This window comes from Tachypleus tridentatus, chromosome 10 (assembly GCF_004210375.1).
Source record: "Tachypleus tridentatus isolate NWPU-2018 chromosome 10, ASM421037v1, whole genome shotgun sequence".
Lineage (NCBI taxonomy): Eukaryota > Metazoa > Arthropoda > Merostomata > Xiphosura > Limulidae > Tachypleus > Tachypleus tridentatus.
The window spans coordinates 183,384,722-183,405,531 of record NC_134834.1 but is presented as its reverse complement, the minus strand read 5'-3'; the positions used below and the strand labels follow the sequence as shown (position 1 = coordinate 183,405,531).

Here is a 20,810-nt window from a genome sequence, read left to right as displayed (position 1 = left end):
GCATCAGTATGGAAAAAGTGTATAAAGAATGAAAAGGACATCTTTAAGTAGATGTATCAGAATATACAATAAATTAATGTATAAAGTATAATGTATAAAGAATGAAAAGGACATCTTTAAGTAGATGTATCAGAATATACAATAAATTAATGTATAAAGTATAAAGAATGAAAAGGACATCTTTAAGTAGATGTATCAGTATATACAGTATAAAGAATACAATAAATTAATGTATAAAGTATAATGTATAAAGAATGAAAAGGACATCTTTAAGTAGATGTATCAGAATATACAATAAATTAATGTATAAAGTATAATGTATAAAGAATGAAAAGGACATCTTTAAGTAGATGTATCAGAATATACAATAAATTAATGTATAAAGTATAATGTATAAAGAATGAAAAGGACATCTTTAAGTAGATGTATCAGAATATACAATAAATTAATGTATAAAGTATAAAGAATGAAAAGGACATCTTTAAGTAGATGTATCAGAATATACAATAAATTAATGTATAAAGTATAAAGAATGAAAAGGACATCTTTAAGTAGATGTATCAGAATATACAATAAATTAATGTATAAAGTATAAAGAATGAAAAGGACATCTTTAAGTAGATGTATCAGAATATACAATAAATTAATGTATAAAGTATAAAGAATGAAAAGGACATCTTTAAGTAGATGTATCAGAATATACAATAAATTAATGTATAAAGTATAAAGAATGAAAAGGACATCTTTAAGTAGATGTATCAGAATATACAATAAATTAATGTATAAAGTATAATGTATAAAGAATGAAAAGGACATCTTTAAGTAGATGTATCAGAATATACAATAAATTAATGTATAAAGTATAATGTATAAAGAATGAAAAGGACATCTTTAAGTAGATGTATCAGAATATACAATAAATTAATGTATAAAGTATAATGTATAAAGAATGAAAAGGACATCTTTAAGTAGATGTATCAGAATATACAATAAATTAATGTATAAAGTATAATGTATAAAGAATGAAAAGGACATCTTTAAGTAGATGTATCAGTATATACAATAAATTAATGTATAAAGTATAATGTATAAAGAATGAAAAGGACATCTTTAAGTAGATGTATTGGAATATACAATAAATTAATGTATAAAGTATAATGTATAAAGAATGAAAAGGACATCTTTAAGTAGATGTATTGGAATATACAATAAATTAATGTATAAAGTATAATGTATAAAGAATGAAAAGGACATCTTTAAGTAGATGTATCGGAATATACAATAAATTAATGTATAAAGTATAATGTATAAAGAATGAAAAGGACATCTTTAAGTAGATGTATCAGTATATACAATAAATTAATTCTTAGTTGACTGTAAATAAATCACACTATTTCAGAACAGAGTATGAATTTTATTAAAATAACAGTAACACAAAGAACTGAAAAGTGTATTAGAATATTATGTTATTATTATGAATAGCTTTGTCCTAGGTTATTAGTAAAAACTAAGTTGCAAAACTTCACATACAACTTTTTAAATAATTATTGTTCTTTATAAATCCATCTGTGATGTGCTGAGAAGTTGTTAATGAATGCATGTGATATTATTATTATATGAACCTGCTATTATATGGGATCTTTTTGAGCCCCAAGCAATCTTAATTCCTGCTACTCTGGAAAAATAATTATGAAATTTGCATGGAATTATGTTGAAATAGAAAGCTTGTTAAATTTACTGGTTTGTAAGTTTATGTACAAATAGTGTAATATATTTAGTTATTCACTACATTGTATATGAAAGGTATTCTGATTCATTTGACATGAAGAGATTCACTAAGTAATTATTTAATCCTGAACGATGAAAAAAATTCTGTCTTTACCATTAAAATTTATATTATTCATTTTCATGATGTTTCTTTGTGTGTGAATATATCATTAATGCATATCATTTAAATTGTATCAATTTTAGCAAGAAGATCTTCTGGCCTTTGGGAAGGTTGTGTTGGCTCTAACCTGCAGCTCATTAATAGCTGTACAACAGGAAAATCTGCAAGCATCCATGGAACTTGTCTCTAGAAATTATTCTGCTGACCTGAGAAATCTTCTGATGTTTGTATAGATTGTTGTTTTTATTATTGTTCATGGCTATATAGACTTCCACAGGTGTGGGTTTTAAAAGAATTATTTACCTCCCATTTCAAGGGTCGAACCAGAGTCACAACTAATTTGGACATATGTTGTTGCATCAGTGGCTGTCTTACCCATAATGAATTAGTTTTACTTAAGTTCAGTAATTTTTATCATGTATTTAATGTTGTTACAGGTCTGTTTGATTGATATGTAATTTTAAGCAACATTCATTGTATAAACCTGTGTTACTCGGTACTTACTTATGACACACAGTTGATATAATTATACTGTCAATAGACCAGTTATAGTTTAATACCTATGAGTTGACAGTTGCTGTAACTTTATATTGTTGCATAATGTTTAAATGTTGAGATGGTAAAGCTGTTTAGACCACTAAGAGAAAGAAATATTTTTTTCACATTTATGTAATCTGTGTTTTACACGCTTAGAATTTGAGAGCTGTTGTTTTCAAGTCATTTTAGGCATTTTATATATTATCAGATGGAAATACCTAAAACATTTCAAATATTTATTTTACTGCCATTTATCCTACTTAATTTTCAAGTGTTTTATTGTGGAACAGTAAATGGGAATACTGGTTAACAGTGCATAGTCAAATTTATATTGTTAAGAATTATATCAGTTTCAAGAACAAACAAATAGTGTAGTGGCAGTAGTGACATTTTGTAAAGTATTCCTAAACAACTAGTGGTTCATTACTTAATGTAAACCAGTTTTAGTAGTTGTAAAATATGTTTGTATCCTGTGATAAGTACTGTTGTACAATAACATCTGAGTTCATGTACAATGAACTTTTATACTAGAAGAAATGTTGATGTTGATGCTCGGTTAATGCCAGAGAAAGATTTGTGTGTTTTTAATAATTCTTTTATATCATATTTTTAGCTGTTTTTTGACCTTATTTACTACTGAAACATATGGGATAACTCCAGAATAAATGTTTCTCAGGAAAACCATTTAGAGAAGTTGAAGCATGCTTTCAGTAGAGTTACTTGTAATATCATTTTAAACATAAAGATGAGTGGAATTATAAACTTGTATAATATGTTCGGTTTTTAACTACATTGCAGCAGTGTATGTAATTATCTATTAACATGATAATGGAATAAAAATAAATATATATTGTTAACAATATTTTTGTGCTTCTGCACGTACGTAGTTGTTATTTTGATCTTTGTGTAATTTTTGTGTGATGTATCTATTGAGCAGTTTTTGTTTAGTGTATTTTTATTTTATCAAAAATATTATAGCAGTGGTAGTTTTATACTTGTATAGTGATTTAGACAAGGAACAATGTTTTACTAGTGCCTTCTGTCAAGTCAAAATCATGGTTGTAGTATCAATGAAATTGTGAATTTTCTTAAACACGTAGAATCGATGAAATGATTCAAGCATGAAAAAAAAATATTCCTCAGGTACCTGCTGTCGAGTCAAAATCATACATGTAGCATCAATGAAATCATGCCAATGATTGGGGCCAGATTTTATTCACAACTTGATGCCGTACAAATGAGAAGTGACATGCTTGAAAATGAGCTTGCTGGAGTATGTATATTTCAAAACAAATATTAAAATATATTAATATTTGTAAGAACTGGACATATAAGTAATATTGTATGTTGTATTGTTGAGGTTACCAATATTCTAGAGTTTATTTAAAGTTGACTTTATTTTTGGTCAACAGTAAGTGATTAATGCATGTGATATTTCTATTTATTGTTTTTTTCATACAGATAAAACTGATTTATTTTTACTTAACATTTTTGCACAGACACTAGTGTGATTTTCCTGTAGAAAATAATAGACCAATGTTTTGAAATTCTTTTTTTCTAATTCCAGAAACTAAACACTATAATAATATTTGTTTCTGTAATAAAAAATGCGTAAAACTTATTTTTCTCTCTATTCCACAGGAGGTCGAAAATGGGAGGTTAGTTCGATTGCTTATGAAACTCGGAGCCATCAATGAAAGACCCGAGTATGACATCTTACAATCTTTTGTGGATTACTGGCTCAATAAGGAATTTCTTTTTTCTAACCTAGAGGAATATTGAGTGATATTATTACCCAGTAGTCAAAATATTCACTTGTACAATTCAAGAATCTGGAAATATTAATTTTTATTCAACAGTCACTGATTACAATTACTGTTAATTCAACGGCAACAGAAGGAACATTGATTTCGAACTAAATACAAATACACATGATTTTTTCATGTACATTTTAATTTTTATTCAACAGTCACTGATTACAATTACTGTTAATTCAACGGCAACAGAAGGAACATTGATTTCGAACTAAATACAAATACACATGATTTTTTCATGTACATTTTAATTTTTATTCAACAGTCACTGATTACAATTACTGTTAATTCAACGGCAACAGAAGGAACATTGATTTCGAACTAAATACAAATACACATGATTTTTTCATGTACATGTAAAGCATTACATGACTGTTTTATTTAGCTTGTGAACAATAAGCAGTAAAATCACCCCTTTTGACACACACACACACACACACACACACACACACACACACACACACACACAAGTATGTTTTTACACAGTTGAGCATGACAGATAAATTACTATTCTTACATTGTGAGTAAAATATCAGTAGCTGTTTAACAGTTGTTTAATATAGGCTTCATGTGAAGGTATAATGTATGTTGTTTTTTTTACATGCAACATCATCTCATGTTTGGCTTTACCAATTACTTTGACTACTTAGTGGGATGTGGTCCCAATCCATAGTAAAGCCTAGATTAAACATTTGAGAAACAGTGTCTTAACTTTTACTCACAGTTCAGGTAATCATTCTTTTAAGTACTGTTTATCTGTTGTAGACCAATGCTCCTTAGTTCCTACTTTCTATAGATCTATGACATTTTGAATAATTAGTATGAAAGGTTTACACATTTTTTCAGTACTGTCTGATTTTTAAATACAAACCACTACATTAACTTGTACTTAGGTTTCATATGGATCCTACCTGGGCTGAGACTGGAGATCGCTACATGTTGAAGTTGTTTCGAGATTACGTGTTCCACCAGGTGATGGAAGATGGTCAACCGTGGATAGACATGGCTCATATCGTGCAATGTTTGAATAAGGTAGTAGCTAGTATTTTTTAGATTATCTGTTGAATTACTTGCTTTAGATTAACCCTTTCCTTATGGGATCAGTATAATATACACAAGTTTGTCTACAAATTTGCACATTACATTTATGCACTATAACATTTGATACAACATGTGTATCTCCACAATATTTGGTATGTGTTTAGTAAACATTACAAATATTTTGTATACAAAAAATCAGAACTTTTAATGGAATATTTATACTGAAGATTAATTTGTGAAAATAGTTTGTTTCATTACTAGTGTGAGTACAAATTGATTTCATGTTACATTTAAAAAAAATCTACTTTTCGTCTCAAAAATCTCGAACATTATTTATGTAATCTTTAAAACCTCTTAAGTACATTTCAAATGTTTGTTTTCAGTAAAACTTTATATTTTGATATTTTTTGTACTTTAACTATGTGGCGTCTGTTGCTTAAGGAACCTCGTAACCATCATAAAAAAAAAAAAAAAAAATTAGGAAAAATATAAATTATGCTTTTTCATGCTTGAATGATTACATATTATAACATGAAAATATAAGTGTTTAGTCATAGTTGTTTAAGTCTCATAGCACTATATATTTATTTTTTTATCATATTGACCTTCCAGTCACGTGTAGCTAACATTATGTAACTTGCATTGAGTCAATGCACATTCACCTATGTTACATATCCAGTAATATAAAGCTGACCTTTAGTTTTCCTGTTTTGGCTGTGTTTTAGTGGACTTGTATTTTGTAATACACAGCCACATTTTAATTATTATACATTATTTATATATATACATATTATTACTATTTAAAAATGTTTTGAACTTGTTTTTCATAAAATATAGAACAATAAATCAAGAGGTAAAGCAAACAGTTATCTTCTTGCTATGACCTTTGTATACAGTTGTTATTGAACATAGGTTGCTAAGAGTTTTAAAATTCTGTACATGGAAGATATTAGATAAGTTTTTTTTCTAGGTTTTACATATACAGTTGAATAACCAAAAAATCATAAATACCTACACCGATAACATAGAATTTCAAAAATTTTTGAAGCTTAGCAACTAAGATGAATTTAGATTTTAACAAATGCAAAACTTTGAACAAACAAAAGATACAACTTGAAAATTTGGATTGAAAGAACATGATGACCTTTTCATAAATTGAAATGGCTAAGAAAACTACTGTGGGGACATTCTAAGCTATTGATTGGTTATTCATGTGTACATACTGTTGTGGGTGTATAAGGGACTGTTTTGAAAAATTGAAAGAGTTGAACAGGACCACCATGTTTGATTCAGTACATAAGCCATATCTCAGCAAGATAAAAAGATGAGGTTCTTATTTTATATTCTAGGTTGTTAATATTAGTTATTTGAGTTTCTAATTTGTACAAAACTATAGACTTAGTATTTTGACATTACAAACATTTAATTTTAAACAGTGCTGCATTCAACATACTATGTGACTTACTAAAACCTATATTTAGATGTGTTCTTTTAATGTTTACTTTTGAATTAATGAATTAACTTGTACATTATATTAAAGTTTGAATTATAATCTACCATTTGATTCCAAACTTATTGATATAAATTTGTAAAATAGTAATTCAACAAAATTTCAAATTCAAGTCAACAAACTTGGTGTCTAGTGTATGATTTCTATGCCTGTTTGTGGATTTTAAGGCACCTTACCTTCTAGATAAGAGCTGGTGATGTTTAACATTTTTGTTCTAAGTCATTCACTCTGTAAGGTCCTAACATTAGTAGAGAATATTTAGAATAAAAATCAGAATGCTATATGGTACTTGAGTATAGTCGTAAGATAAAATTGAAATGGAAAAAGTTATACTTTACTCTAAAAGAAAGAATATTTATATGATCAACCTTTTGCCAAAATTTAGATCAAATGTGTTTTCTAGTCTTTATCTGATTATGATATAATTGTAGAAGCATTTGTGTGTTCATGTTACACTGTTGATGAGAATGTTTGCATATTAGTCTACAAACTAGGCACTGACAGGAGCTAAATCCAGTGAAGTTATTAATGATTCCATTTTGTTATTTTTGAATGAATAAATGGAAACTGTTACTGTTATGCATATTACTTTAAGATAATATAAACAATATTCATTAAACATTTCTAGATTGAAGTAATGTTCTAGATCTCATTCATTCTTTTGCATTTATTTTAGTCACGGGGTGAAGGTGAAGTGACCATACTCAATATTCTAAAACATCATTTACTGCTCAGCAGGTCATTATCGTGTGATAAGATTCTTGTTGGTTTCACTCTTAAGTTTGGAATAATTTTATTTCACAAGCTTGGCTATGGTGAATTATTTAAGTTATGTTTAAAATATAGGTTCAACCTTTAGTGTACCACGTGATGACGAGAAACCTGCTTGAAGTAAAAATGTATCTATGGATGGCTGTTATGGGTATTAAAACTTTTATTAAAATAAAGTAGAGAACAACATTTTGACCTCCTGAAGATGACTTAAGAAGGTCGAAACACTGTTCTATACTTTATTTTAATAAAAGTTTTAATACCCATATCAACCATCTTGAGATACTTCTTTGGTGTACTAAACAGACATTACAAGGTTCTTTGTGGGTTTTTCCAAATATTTATTAGTAGTTTACTATATCTGACTTTCACGTTATTATGGATTAGCACTATTTGTGAGGTTTGGGGGTGCCGTATAGTTGTGGTGTGTGTGAGCTGGTCCTGCGTAGGTGGGAATAAAGGTTTTCTATGATTGTGTTAGTTTTTCCATTTGTAATAGTATTTCATTTAATTAGTTTTTCATGTACTTTTTTTATTTGTGTTTAGAAGCTCAAACTTGTTTGTATCTAATAAGATGTTGTTCATTTTTTAGATGTATTTGTGTTCATTATAACTATAGCATTGCCTTTATCTGTTTTTAGAATTTTGATGTTGTCTTGTTTTAGATTGTTTATGGAAAATATCTTTTCGTTTGAGGTTGATTTTAGTTTTCTGTGAAATTATGTTGATGGTTTTGCATGAAAATTCTTTGAAAAAGTTGTTTGAAATACTGTTTTGAGATGGTTCGGGGAAACAAATGTTTTCAGTTTTACCTGGAAAGGTAGGTTGTTGGTTGCCAATGGAATTTTTGTGAAACTTGTCTTCTTTGTTAAATAAGATGGCCTAAGAAGGTTGAAACGTTCTGTACTTTATTTTATGGTAAAGTGCTCCATATCGGCCATCTTGCGAATACAATCTACATTCTTGTGATATTAAATGTCTGAAAATAAATAGTATGAAGTTGGTAAAATGTGTATATTTTTTAATAATAACTTTTTATTACTATCTGACTACAGCTAGATTCTGGTGCACATGACAAGATCTGCCTCACGTCTCGTGATGAACAGAATATTCTAGTTTTGAGTTATGCTGAGCTAAAACAGTGTTTTGAATCATCTTTTAACGAACTTTTACTTGCAGCCACTGCTCCAAAGGATCATGTTCACATATAGCTTATTACATAAAAGGAATTAAGTGGACAAAAACTCTTTCAAAGCTGTGAAGGTAAAATATGTGACAAGCACAAGAAATATGTATATATTCAAATTTCATGTCGTTTGTGCTCAACTGGAACCTCGATATGAATTTGGATGTAACATACGTCAGCCTCACTTTCTGGTGGAAGTTCCGGATAGTGGGAATTATGTTATTTCAGCCTGATCCTCAAAGGAAATTTTTATTGTAACACCCATCAGCGTGATCTTCCAAGCAAAATTATGGAAAGTAAGAATTGTGATGTCTGTTCTGAATGTTGCAAATATGTATGCCCAGTTAAAGCTTATGTTCTACCATCTAGACCTTATTATAGAACGATGTACTGTTCACAGGGTCATGTTTCTAAATCTATACATTCCTTAAGTGAGTGAAAATGTAAAGTTAATGTCTTTAATGCTGGTAAGAAAAACAAACAAAGTTTGTTCATGAAATACAGTTTGTTTTTATTTACACACTTATCCCAGTAGATACACAAACTTCATTACAGGAAAATATATCTAGACTCAGACAATGCTGGTTGGTAAAGATTAGTTAGATACTGTCATTACTGAATTTAAAGTATAACATTTGCTGTCCCTTATCTTTGCAGTGAAGTTATCACTGGTTGGTAAAGATTAGTTAGATACTGTCATTACTGAATTTAAAGTATTGAAAATTACATTGAAAATTACATACGAGGGTGAATTTGTACAGTAATCAAATTAAAGCTTAGTTAATGATGCTCTCAGATTTATTCAAAGATATTAGTGAATTGAAATAGCATTGGGTTATAATTCGAATTTCCAGTACAATACCAGACTGTGGTGTTTACACAAATAGCAGTTTAAATTGGATGTGTTAAGATAGCATTTATCTGCTGTTTGAAAGGAGTTAGTAGAGTAGCAGTTTTTATTTGGAAGCTTTAATTCTTTTATTTCTTATTTTGCAATTAGTTATGTTATCAAATTAATTAACCCACAATTGTAATATTACAATGCTGTCTTTATTCATTTGGAAAGATTCTAGGTTTTGAATTCTAACTAAAGTTGTAAAGTTTTATTAAATCTGGAATACACTTTGTAAAGATTTCCTTTAAACTCTAATACAAAGGATACAATCTTCTTATAAGCTTATTTATAAAAAAAAAAATAGAAAGTGGGGTGAAATAAGTGATGGTCTGTAAAATGTAATTAAAAAAAACAAGTAAGATACTTAAACAGCAAGTCTTTAAATTGTATATTTTTTTTCATTTTTAAAGCTGTTGTTCTTAAGATTCAAAATCTGGAGAGAGTTTTGTTATTGGAGGGTCTAAAACTTTATTGTGTATGTTTCTGTTCTAGTAATGTAACCAAACATAAAACGTAATCAGAGTCATAGTTTTTTAAACAAATGCTGTCCTGTTTCAGTCCTGTAAGATAACATATTCTATATTGTTTTAACATTTTGCACATAACTATTACACTTTTTGACCAATGAGAATTAGGTTAATACAAAGATTTTCAGTCTTACAAAAAGGCATATTTAGCGTATGTATATTTTGTGGAAAAAAAAAGAAAGAACATTTGCACATTAATATAAACGTGAAACAAATATAATAAATGGCAAAGCATAATAAGGAGCATGTGAAAGGAATGCCAGAAAAGATGATAGTTTAGTTAAATATGAGGAAAATCTTTGTTTGATGTGCAATGAACTTTAAAGTTATGCATCACAGGCTGCTTTACAGTTTTAATGTATGTGATTGTTAACTACTAAAAACCACATGGAAGTGTCAAACATTTTAAGAAATTTGGCTGTTTTACTCCAGAAATAAGAGCATTATATTTGTTAACTATGTGAAGAAAAGATGGGAGAATGTATGAGAAAGTTTTTTGAAAATTTTTCTAGGCAAATGTGTTTCCAGAGTCATCTGGTGTAAAGAGTAGCAAAGATGCTAGATTTTAGAGTTAATATATTTCTAATTCTTTTTTTTTTAAATGTTGTCAATAATAAATGAATTTTTTATATTGTTATGGTTGGCAGTACACAACTGGTTATGAAATGTAATTGTTCTTTTTTTCCAAGGATGACAAATTTAGATATTTGTCATCAATAAGTTTATCACCTTCATTAAAATATAAGGTTTGAACTATGACTTTTGTTATGGCCTAGTTCAGTTTTTTTTACTGTTGATGGGTTGTTTATGCAGATGCTCTAAATCCAACGTAACGAGTGGATAGAGATCAAATAACAAGTTTTAACCGTCCTTGGTCTTATCAGAAATTGTTGCAGTATAACAAATTTGCACACTTAACCTTTCTTCAGTGGAAATGTGTAATCTTTGAAGCCTTTTTTATTGTATGGATATAAAAACAGAGTAAGCCTAATGTCTAAATATCTACAGTTTATTTTTGGTACTTCATATATTGTATATGGTATTTACTCCCTCCTAGCATAATCTGTCATTAAATCAGCAATGCAGAGTAAAATGAATAGTTTATAACTTTGATGTAAGGTACTTAATACTATGTTGATATTGATTGGCACTCTGTAGTAGGTCAGGGTATGCATACTTTGATCCCCATTCATGTGCATAAGGCTAAAAAGAACTTAAGAAAAAGACACATCTGCAGGCTAACATGAAAAAAACTCTATCTTTGCTTCATAAATAACATATCTAGTAACTTAATTCTATTACTATTATATGGTTTTGCAAATTATTATGGCAAAAAACACATTTTATTGGTTAATGATTGCATGAATTTTATTTCTCTGGAGGTGAAAGATAACAATGTTCAGGTTTTCCATTTCAAATCATAAGACATGCACACTGTTTAAAATAATAAAAATGAATATTATTGTAAGAACCCACCAATAGAGAGGTGTGTCAAAGAGGACAGCTGCCCAGCAGCCTGTGCTAATTGGATAGGTATGATTTTAATTTAAAATTAAGGCTTAAAATAAAAAAGTATATCATTGCCCATTTTCTTCTGCTACTGTTTGGGTAAAAAAAATATTTAGAGAGTCAGCAGGTTTCCATTAACTGTTCTGTCCTTGGGCTCAAAATTTAATTCAGTGGGCCTGTTATAGTCTGTAGTTGCCTTATGTATTAGGCTTATTTTAACAACATTTAGTTTACTTTGAAAACACATTACCTTTCAATAAAGTATTATGTTCTGGTTTGTTGTTAATGACTGTCTAGTTGTGTAAATTTAAAAATAACTTATTGGTAGATTTGAAGTATCTGTCTCTGTCCTTATTTTGTGTGTGTCACTTGCAAACCACTTTATGATTGGATGCTTTACAAAATTATTATTGAAGAACCATTTGTAGAATTGTCAGTGGGCTCATTCTGAAAGAGGAAGATAATTTGAGACTACAAATAGTCATGATTACTGTAGTGTAGCTAATTTATTTCTGTTTCATAGTTAAGTTTATGGCAAAATGCATCAATGAAATCTTCTGAGAACTTTGGGAAGTCATCAGATGGCTACAAAATTGGATATTTTTCTTTTTGTTGCTAGTGAAAAAAAAATTTCTTTAGAAACAAAAGTTTTCTTAGATATGGTAATTAAATATATGTAATCCTATGGGCAGTTCTATTAGTTCAAAGATTCATCAGAACAAAGTACAACAAAGACCATTGTGAAAAATATACAGAAACTAAGTTCAATATTGTAGCAGTTTTAATTTGATGTAGTTACTGTAAAAGTTACCATTTTTCTTAATGATAATTAAAGTCAAATTATTATTGTAGATAGTATTAACTTATAAATGACAAAAATTCTAGTGAAAATTGAATTTCCTGTTATTTGAGAAAACAAAAGTCCTTACCTTTTAATATCTACTGGTGAAATGTTAAGGAGAATTTTGTTATTTTTCTAATTAAATTTCTTTAACAATAAACCTGAAAACCAAATGGGAAATGCTACATTTTGAAGAAGGGCTAAGGCTATGAAATATCACTATAGTTACAACTTATTTTAGGTTTATATTTGATTTGAATATAAACTATATAAATTGTCTCTACTGAGATTATCCAGTCATTGTTTTAACCAAGAAATTATGTGTTCATGTATTGGCTTCACATGGTGTTTGTTTTCTTCAGTGCTTCCATTGCAAGTTAATACAGTTTAGAGTTTTGAACTCCTTATAACTAGCTAAAGCATATGTGAAGGTTCTGCTGCATATAATGAGATGTTCCTAGGTGGCCATTGTTTACTGCACTTTCATAATGTATAGTTAAATATTCATATGGTACATTAAACTTGTTGTAGGTTAAAACTTTCATGTTATTTTCCCATGTGATATATGTGTGTGTATGTGACAATGTACATTTTGTATATAAATGTGATCAACATGCATGTATTGGCTGATCAAAGATCACTGAGAGAAGTTGTTAAACATTGTTTTGGTCTTTGCTAGTGTTTGTACATTGATGTTTCTTAACAGAACCAGATTATCATTCTAAGCTCTCTTGATCACAAGTGTTATGGAAAAACATGCATAAGCTTCTGCTTTGAAATCATGCGAAACTCTATCAAGAATGTTTATATGTAACAGAAAAATACAAAATTATAATCCAAGTATTATTGAAAGGTGGTCCTTCTTTAGTAAGGGGTAAGCTGTGTGCTTGCACTGTTGAAAGGTGGTCCTTCTTTAGTAAGGGGTAAGCTGTGTGCTTGCACTGTTGAAAGGTGGTCCTTCTTTAGTAAGGGGTAAGCTGTGTGCTCACACTGTTGAAAGGTGGTCCTTCTTTCATAAGGGGTAAGCTGTGTGCTCGCACTGTTGAAAGGTGGTCCTTCTTTAGTAAGGGGTAAGCTGTGTGCTCGCACTGTTGAAAGGTGGTCCTTCTTTAGTAAGGGGTAAACTGTGTGCTTGCACTGTTGAAAGGTGGTCCTTCTTTAGTAAGGGGTAAGCTGTGTGCTCGCACTGTTGAAAGGTGGTCCTTCTTTAGTAAGGGGTACTGTTGAAAGGTGGTCCTTCTTTAGTAAGGGGTAAGCTGTGTGCTCACACTGTTGAAAGGTGGTCCTTCTTTAGTAAGGGGTAAGCTGTGTGCTCACACTGTTGAAAGGTGGTCCTTCTTTAGTAAGGGGTAAGCTGTTTGCTCGTACTGTTGTAAGGTGGTCTTTCTTTCGTAAGGTGTAAGCTGTTTGCTCGTACTGTTGAAAGGTGGTCCTTCTTTCGTAAGGTGTAAGCTGTTTGCTCGTACTGTTGAAAGGTGGTCCTTCTTTCACTAGGGGGTAAGCTGTTTGCTCATGATGAAGAAAGGTTCACCTTTTGAAAAAATGTTTGGGTTATGGTTTTGTATTTTTGTGAAAAATTTTTCTTTTTTTTTTTTCAATGTGGTTTCTTAATGTTATGAATGTGTATAAGGACCTGTGATTCTAAAAGTATTGTTTTCACTACATTTCGTTTAGTGTAGTGTATGTAATGATTATATTGTTCAACTAAGAGCTTGTGTTTTAGAGCATAACTACCACATTCTGTTAACACATATTTTGAATGTGTTTGTGTGTGTGTTGGAGATGTAAAAGATTCCTTATGTTTTAGACATATTTTTTGTAGCACATTGGATTGGATTGAAAATGCACAGATGAGACCATAAATCTGAAATTTTCATTACACGGTATGCTGGATACTTACATTTCCCAACATTAACTCGACATACTGAACAGCTTGGTTAAGTATAAAAGACCACCCTGGTCATGTTGTAGTAATGTCTGAGATACAAAATGAATGGGTAATGGTGTAATTAACTTAAAAACTGTTCAAACATTAGGTAGTGCTTATTTCTCAATAACTTCAACAAACATGGAATATATGGTATATGGTAATAACATGACCAGCTTTTGAATGATATAAAAAGATAGTTGTTAGGCTGAAGTATTTCTTTTATGACTAGGTATGATATAAAAGTGATTTTGTGACTGATAACTAAATAAGATAAAGTGTTGAAATCAGAAATAAGGACATAAGGCACATGTGACTCGACTCGAAAGTGCTTCATCTCTCTATTTTATATGCAGTTAGACGGTACACTTATGTACCAACTTAGCTGAAATCCTGAACTGCACATAGGTTTTTGCTTTCACTGTATGATTTTATATTATCTTGCAAATTAAACTCGAGTCCATTTATAAAGATTTTAGGTTAATGATATAATCATTTCTTGTAAACTTGTAAGTCAGTACTATCTAAATGACCTTCCATCATGTATGCCTGAAATATTTAAGACTACACTTATTGGCTACAATGACTGTAAGTCAAGTTTACACACAGTTTTTAGACCCTTTGAAATACTTTACATTAGTATCTGTTGGACTGACTTTTTATTAAGCTTTTTAAGTTCCCTGAAAAACTCAGAATTACTTTCTTTTAATTTAGTCATACAACATCTTTAAGAGTTACAAAGAACCTAAGAATTTTTTTTAAATATGCATATCATATTCAATGAAATAAATAAATGACAGGGAATGCAGTTAATTCTTTCATTCCAAAAAATATAAATTAAATGTTGTAACTGTAGTGTTTTCTGAATATTTCTAGAAATTATATACTATCATGTAGTCAAACTCAGTTTTAGAATAAGTGAGAAACTAGAACAAATTTCTTTATCTGAAAGATTTAGACAAAAATTCTAAGGAAGCCTCAGTACTGTGTGTAGTGTAGTTGGCTATTTTTTACCTATTCAAGACATGCAAGCAGTGCCACCTGAGCTGAACAAGTTGATGTACATAATTTCTTGAGTAAGAATTTTAAGCAACATGTTTCATTTTGCCATTTTTCATAATATCCGTAGCAGGATTTGTATTTCAAAGACATATAAATACTTTATCGCCTCTAGAATGATTATTATATTGCAATTAATACCATTCAAAGTTCATGTTGCATTAAAATTTGATTTGCAACAGAGACTAGTATTTTAAGTTTATGAAGTATAATAATAACTATAGCATTGGGTCATGTAAAGCCTTTAATTATTCAAATGTACCAGCTGCAGTATTCTTATTTTAAATTAATACACTTTTGGCTTTTTCTACATAATGCATGGGTTAGCCTTCTGGTAGAATTATGGATTTTGGAGTTGGTGAGACAGGTTCAAAATCTGTGTGATACAGTAAAATATATCTAATAATAACCAGTACTTTAAGCTGTTGGTACATTATAACAGTAATTTTCAATTCATTAGTGCGAGTTGTAGGGGGTTGCTGGCATGTTGCTTTCCCTTTGGTCATTATCTCAAAATTGGCTACAGTGGCAGATAGTTCTAGTAGCTTTGGTGTAAGTACAAGATGCAAAGGAATTAGAAACTCTATACAATTAGTGCTCAGTAAGTAAATAAAAGTATTTACTCCAGTTATTTTCCATTCACAAAGTAGGGAAGATGGCAGATATGTGCTGTAGCTTTCCTATAAATACAAAATGCAAATATCTTTCAAAATGAAATGCTCAGGTGTTACTCTGTATTTATAAGCTGGTGTATGGTTGTGCTGTTTGTTAGCGTTAACCATGTGCTGTCATATAAGAGAGATTCAGTAACATCAAAATATGTTATCCAAGTTATCCAGAGCGATTGTGTCAAGGAAGGTGAGAATTATGCCAAGCTAGATTAAAATTCGTTTTTTCAAAACCGTACAAACTTTAATGTTCTTAGTTAAGTATTCATGGAAATATATGAACTGCATTTCTTTATAAGAATGTAGTATGATAGTTTCTCTCAGTACCTGATTGTATAGGTGACAGGATTAGGTTTATAAATATGAAGTGAATGAATGAAATCTTAATGTAAAAATCCCACATGTATTCCATAGCGTGAATAAGGCACTGATATTCGTACACATGCGTAATAAGATGTTAACACTTGCTAAATAAACCTAACTGAATAAATCCATGTGAATTATCACTGCGGTCACAGTTGAAGCTATGAAACATTAACATTTTTCTTGACACTTGTTTGTATCTTAATGGATTACCAGTTAATTTACAGATTTAAAGCATTAAAATATGTTTTATTTTTCTTAGAGGACAGAGCCCTAACAGTTGTGTGGATTTATGATAGAACACAGTAAACAAATAAGAGACTGGTTATTTGGAAATTTTTTAAAATTTTTTAAAAATACAAGAAATTACAATGTTTTCACATTACATTGAATTTGTTATATTTACTTAAATATTTCATTTGTTTAGTAATTCTCCTTACTACTTTAAAGAAACTTCTCAAAATGATTTATTTAGATACTTTGTAGTTCCATTCAGAATCTATGCTGCTAGAAGAGTACAGTTGTACAACCATTTACTTTGTGTTTCAGTTGAAAATATTCTCTGAAGTAATTACTGTACTAGCCAAGCTATTTTAAAAGTACAGGATAAAGCATAACTTGTACTTTAACCCCATAATTGCTCATCAGTAAGTTTTCAGAATTATAACACTAAAAGCTGGGTTTTTAATACCCATGGTGGGCACAGAACAGATAGATCATTGCATAATTTTGTGCTTAACAAGAAGCAAATGTATTTGTATTTTATACATGAACAAAGATGAATGTTTATTTAGGACTAGATATGATAAGAAAAACAGAAGCATTTGTTTGAGCTGATCTTTTTTCAAAAAAGTTTTATCATGATGACTTCGGAGGAGTCTCTTTTGCAGGCAGATTAGGAGGTATGAAGCAAAGATGATAATTGGTTATAAAACTGCATATGTTTAACAAGTTTGTAAAAATGCTTGATGGTGAATTATTTTTATGAGGATGAAAATAAAAAAATCTAAACCTTACCTGGTTTCCTTTTATTTGTGAATTATTTTTCAATGTCTATTGAATCTGTAGGATTACTGTTAAAGCAACAGTCTTTATGTCATGTAATAATAACATGGAAGTAGTAACAGTGTAACAGAATTAATTTATGTATGCTAATTATTGAAAACAATGGTAAGTATTGCTACAGATGAACTACATATGAATAACTTTTAATGAGGGTTTTCTCTAATTTTTTTTCTAACCACAAAATGGGAGACTGTCTTACAGAAATTGGTGACTATTTTGATCACCTATATAATTCAACTAAGACTAAATTTAATGTAAGTTCTCATTGATATTTTCACTTTTGTTTGTTTTGACATGGTAGAAATAAACTCCCTCTGCATGTGGAGAAGTCACTTTTAGTTTTATGGAGATAGATTTAGTGAGAACTATGGAGTAAGGTTTCATAAAACTCCCACACTCTAGTGATCAATTTTAACAAACCACTGGATGACATTCTGCCACAGGTAATCAATCAATAGCTCAAAAAGAAAGAGTTGCAGTGTTCTTTCAGCTGAATATTTGAATCCTTAGCTATCATTAACAGTTGTGCAAACTGTTAATCACTAGGCATCATGTGTAATGGCACTAACCATCCAAAACTGTATTAATCAATGTCCTATCAATCAGTAATGTAGAAATATTTTGTTCAATGAATCTGTGCAGTAACTCGGAAAGTAAGGATCATAAAATTGTGTCAGTCCAGCTGATCTTATGATCAACAAATCATCCTAACCAAGTTGTAATAATCATAGAATGTGGTACGTACACTGTACCATACAACATCCATTGATGGCTTGGAAAGCAAGGTTTACAATGGGTTTATTTAGTTGTATTTAATTAAATGTTTGCTTTAGCAGCATAATAATTATATTTAATCCCACCCATATCAATTGAAAGGCTATTGCCAGCAGTTTGACCAACTATCAGAGGTGTCCAACATCTAATTTATCATTAATGGTCAGTTAAGTACTTTCAGTTTTTTTGTTTTTTCCTCTACTGGCTCAGAATAGTTTAATATGGCTGTTTGGTCTTTTGAGTCACCTAATCGATATAAAATACATTATATATATAAAGTAAGGCCCATTCCAACCTCAACTAAACTTTCTGTGGTGCTGGTATGTACCAAAGCCACACCCAGTCCATGCTGGTATGTCTTTCTCCATGGTTTATCATAGTATCTATTCTGTTGTGTGGCAGTCTTTTAGTGTTGTTTATCTGCAAAATGATATGCATTATTTAAAATCAATCTTAACCACTTCTCATGTACTTGTAGGAAATCAGGGATATTTGCCATAGAAAAAGGGCAATACATCACATCTACAGGGAACAAAACTCCCTATCCAAGAAAAACTTGTTCACCTAATAATTTGGTGATTTTTGCTCATTTGGATAGTACACCTGAAATATGGCACATGGTAAATATTAATATCTGTTGGTTGCTTCATGATTAACATGTTTAGAAAACATAAACTTGATGGTTTTCATTACTTGTTAAATATCAGATTGGAGGTGATATGGTCAAATGTGCTTCTTCACCACATCTTATGTTTTTCGCTTGGTTGTTTCTAGATGTTCTGAATTAGGCTAGTCAGGTCCTCTATCAAGACATTAGTCATGGACTGTGTTAATGTGTCTATACGTGGATAATCCTTGGTTCACTTTGTGAAGTATTTTATGACTACAAGTATGTATATGTACAGCTACTACCTCATTTTGTATCTTGGAGTGAAGTGATATTTAGAGCTATGCTATGTAGGGAAGAAATAATTCTTTCCTGTAGTTTACCTTGTTTATGTTAGTTAGTTTGTTTTTTTTCCCTGGGTGTTACCATACAGCATGTCAACACCTGTGCTCAACATGTCGACTCAAGTAAGGCTCGTAGAACTACTATAGAATGTTAGCAGAAATGTGGGCAATGTTTTGGAGCTCTCCAGACTTTGGAGAATGTTGTATATCAAAGCTCTGGGAATCCCCAGTTACAATGCAGAGTGAAATCCATGGCTCAGTGCTTGTAAATAAGGTAACACACCTTCCTGCTCTCAAAACTGCTCGTACAAAAGCCATAGGGTTTGGTGTGTTTTTTGCATTTTTTCTGCACTCCTCGATCTGAGTTGGTCAGGTTTTATTTTGCTACGTGACAAATAGACCCTTTCTAGATCTGGGTCGTTCAGCTTATATTTCTGAACTGCTGATTAACATTCACATATGAGTGGAGCTTCCTACTGTTATGTCAGAAATGGTTTTAAATCCCACGCAGTGACCAGAATCTGGACATTGAACAAACGAACAGCATCTTGCCTTGTTTTGAGATAATCCATTACCATATCCCTGTTGCAGAACCAAATCAAATATAGTATGACCAAATCAGTCTTTTGCAACACTGTTATTTAATGAGTTACTGCCCCTTCCAGATTCTTGAAGTTCAACTATTTCGGTAGTGTATATTCCACTTGAATAGTGAACTTTGGATTGTAGAAGTAGCACTGAGAGAGTTTCGTAGAAGCTACAAGCAATTCTGTCTTTATAATATTGGAGCTGAAGCTAAGAGACGCAAACTTATGACCAACACAAGTGAATACATGTTTTACTCAATCGTGCAACTACAATAACACTTTAAATTCCACTATCATTAGCATTGGTATCTTAAAAAAACTGGTAATCTTGTTGTGGATATACTAACACCGGGTCTTATACTAAGGCGCATTTTAGGGAGTGGATTTTTTTTTCTCAAATTCCTCACTTCGTCTTAAAAGAGGCCCAGCATGGCCATGTGAGTTAAGGGGTGCGACTCGTAATCTGAGGGTCGCGGTTTCGCACCTCCCTCACACCAAAACATTAATTTATAAATTATTAACCGCTGTTAATTCTCTGAATGGCCCAGTGTGTTAAGGCGTTCGACTCATTATCCGAGGGTCACGGGTTTGAATCCCGGTCACACTAAACATGCCCTCCCTTTCAGTCGTGGGGTGTGATAATGTGACGGTCATTTCCACTATTCGTTTGTAAAAGAGTAGCCCAAGAGTTGGCGGTGGGCGGTGATGACTAGCTGCCTTCCCTCTAGTCTTACACTGCGAAATTAGGGACGGCTAGCGCAGATAGTTTTCCTGTAGCTTTGCACGAATTTCAAAAACAAACAAACAATCGTCTCAAAAGCATCTGAACTTTAATTAGTGTTCGTAATAGTTTAGCGATCATAGAGAAGTTGGTTACAAACCAATGATAGTATGACT

General features: G+C 30.7%; 1 protein-coding gene across 8 annotated transcripts in view; it reads left to right on the top strand.

Moving 5' to 3' along the window:
* The window catches only part of LOC143231077 (PAN2-PAN3 deadenylation complex subunit pan3-like), a 54,888-nt gene extending 37,336 nt beyond the window's left edge, over positions 1-17,552 (top strand). For 3 of the 8 annotated variants that reach the window (XM_076465613.1, XM_076465616.1, XM_076465618.1), the window contains 5 exons: positions 1,972-2,111; positions 3,569-3,698; positions 4,067-4,131; positions 5,133-5,271; positions 8,617-9,307. In XM_076465613.1, coding sequence (XP_076321728.1) covers positions 1,972-2,111; positions 3,569-3,698; positions 4,067-4,131; positions 5,133-5,271; positions 8,617-8,772 — 630 coding nt within the window. In that variant the 3' untranslated portion in view covers positions 8,773-9,307. Of the gene's footprint in view, positions 1-1,971; positions 2,112-3,568; positions 3,699-4,066; positions 4,132-5,132; positions 5,272-8,616 lie in introns of all 8 variants that reach the window. The other 5 variants (XR_013016770.1, XR_013016769.1, XR_013016768.1 and 2 more) reach the window with 5 other exon arrangements.
* Positions 17,553-20,810: the final 3,258 nt, after the last annotated feature.